The sequence below is a fragment of the Monopterus albus genome, unplaced genomic scaffold, assembly GCF_001952655.1.
Source record: "Monopterus albus unplaced genomic scaffold, M_albus_1.0 scaffold411.1, whole genome shotgun sequence".
In the NCBI taxonomy this organism is placed as follows: Eukaryota; Metazoa; Chordata; class Actinopteri; order Synbranchiformes; family Synbranchidae; genus Monopterus; species Monopterus albus.
In genome coordinates, this window is record NW_018128291.1 from 294,223 (window position 1) to 295,422 (window position 1,200).

At 40.9% G+C, this 1,200-nt stretch overlaps 1 protein-coding gene across 1 annotated transcript in view; it reads left to right on the forward strand.

Moving 5' to 3' along the window:
- LOC109951821 (protein dachsous-like) overlaps nt 1-911 on the forward strand; it is a 22,048-nt gene extending 21,137 nt beyond the window's left edge. The window contains 2 exon segments of the mRNA XM_020586522.1: nt 1-582; nt 846-911. The exon segment at nt 1-582 is cut by the window's left edge and continues 58 nt beyond it. Of these exon segments, the coding sequence (XP_020442178.1) occupies nt 1-582; nt 846-911 (648 nt within the window).
- The last annotated feature ends 289 nt before the right edge of the window (nt 912-1,200 follow it).

A 1,200-nucleotide genomic window follows, 5' to 3' on the forward strand; every position in this document is an offset into this window, starting at 1 on the left:
GTGAAATCCACTGATCCGGGCCTTTTCACTATTGGTGTCCACAGTGGAGAGATCAGGACACAGCGGGACATTTCTGAGTCTGACAGCATGAAACAGAACCTGATTGTGGCGGTGAAAGATAACGGACAGCCCTCTCTCTCTGCCACCTGCTCCATGTACTTACTGATTGCTGATAACTTGGCTGAGGTGCCAGAGCTGAAGGACATTTCTTATGATGAGAAGAACTCCAAACTGACCTCCTACCTGATCATCGCGCTGGTGTGTGTGTCCACCTTTTTTCTGACCTTCATCATCATCATCCTGGGTGTGAGGTTTTGTCGCAGGAGGAAGCCCAGACTGTTGTTTGACGGAGCAGTCGCCATCCCCAGCGCTTATCTCCCTCCTAATTACGCAGATGTTGACGGCACAGGAACTTTACGCAGCACCTACAACTATGACGCATACCTGACAACAGGTTCTCGAACCAGTGACTTTAAGTTTGTGACGTCATACAATGACAACACGCTGCCTGCTGACGAGACTCTGAGGAAAAGTCCAACTGAATATGCCGAAGCGTTTAGTCAGTTAGAGGAGTCCCTAGAGGTAGGCCCCATTTTTTTGGTTATAGATGTTTAATCATTCAATGATCACTTTTATTTAACTTGCCAATTTATTGTCTTTGTGCTGAGTGTGGGTTAAGGTATCATGTTAGAAGGTGAGCTTTGAAAAAGTTTCCACATTAACCTGAAGATTTGCATCACTCTTGTTTCACTTGTAGTTTAACCCAAACGTAGGCTGTTCCGTTGAATTATTAATTAATTTTTTCAGAACTTTTACATTTTATCTTTCCACAAATTCTTTTTTAGAATCTGTACTGTGGCCTGAGGCGTAAAATGTTCAATATCTTATCAGACCTGGGCTTCATAGTGTAGCACTATAGTTTTGTAATTATCACTGTTATCACAAAATATTCTTAGTTACTCTTATTACTAGTTTGGTGATGCCTTCCACCTTAAAGCCCTTATGTACACGACATTTGATGACTTCCTAACTCTTCAACAGTAACTTTGTAACAGCAGTTTCATAAATTCAAATTGTTAGGTATACACTTTCTGGTTTAGAAGGAAAGGATCATAGCTGTATAGATACTTTGGCCTCTTCATTAAAATATGTCATTAGTTATTTTTTCAGTTCATTCCAGCACTTTAAGTATATGCATTG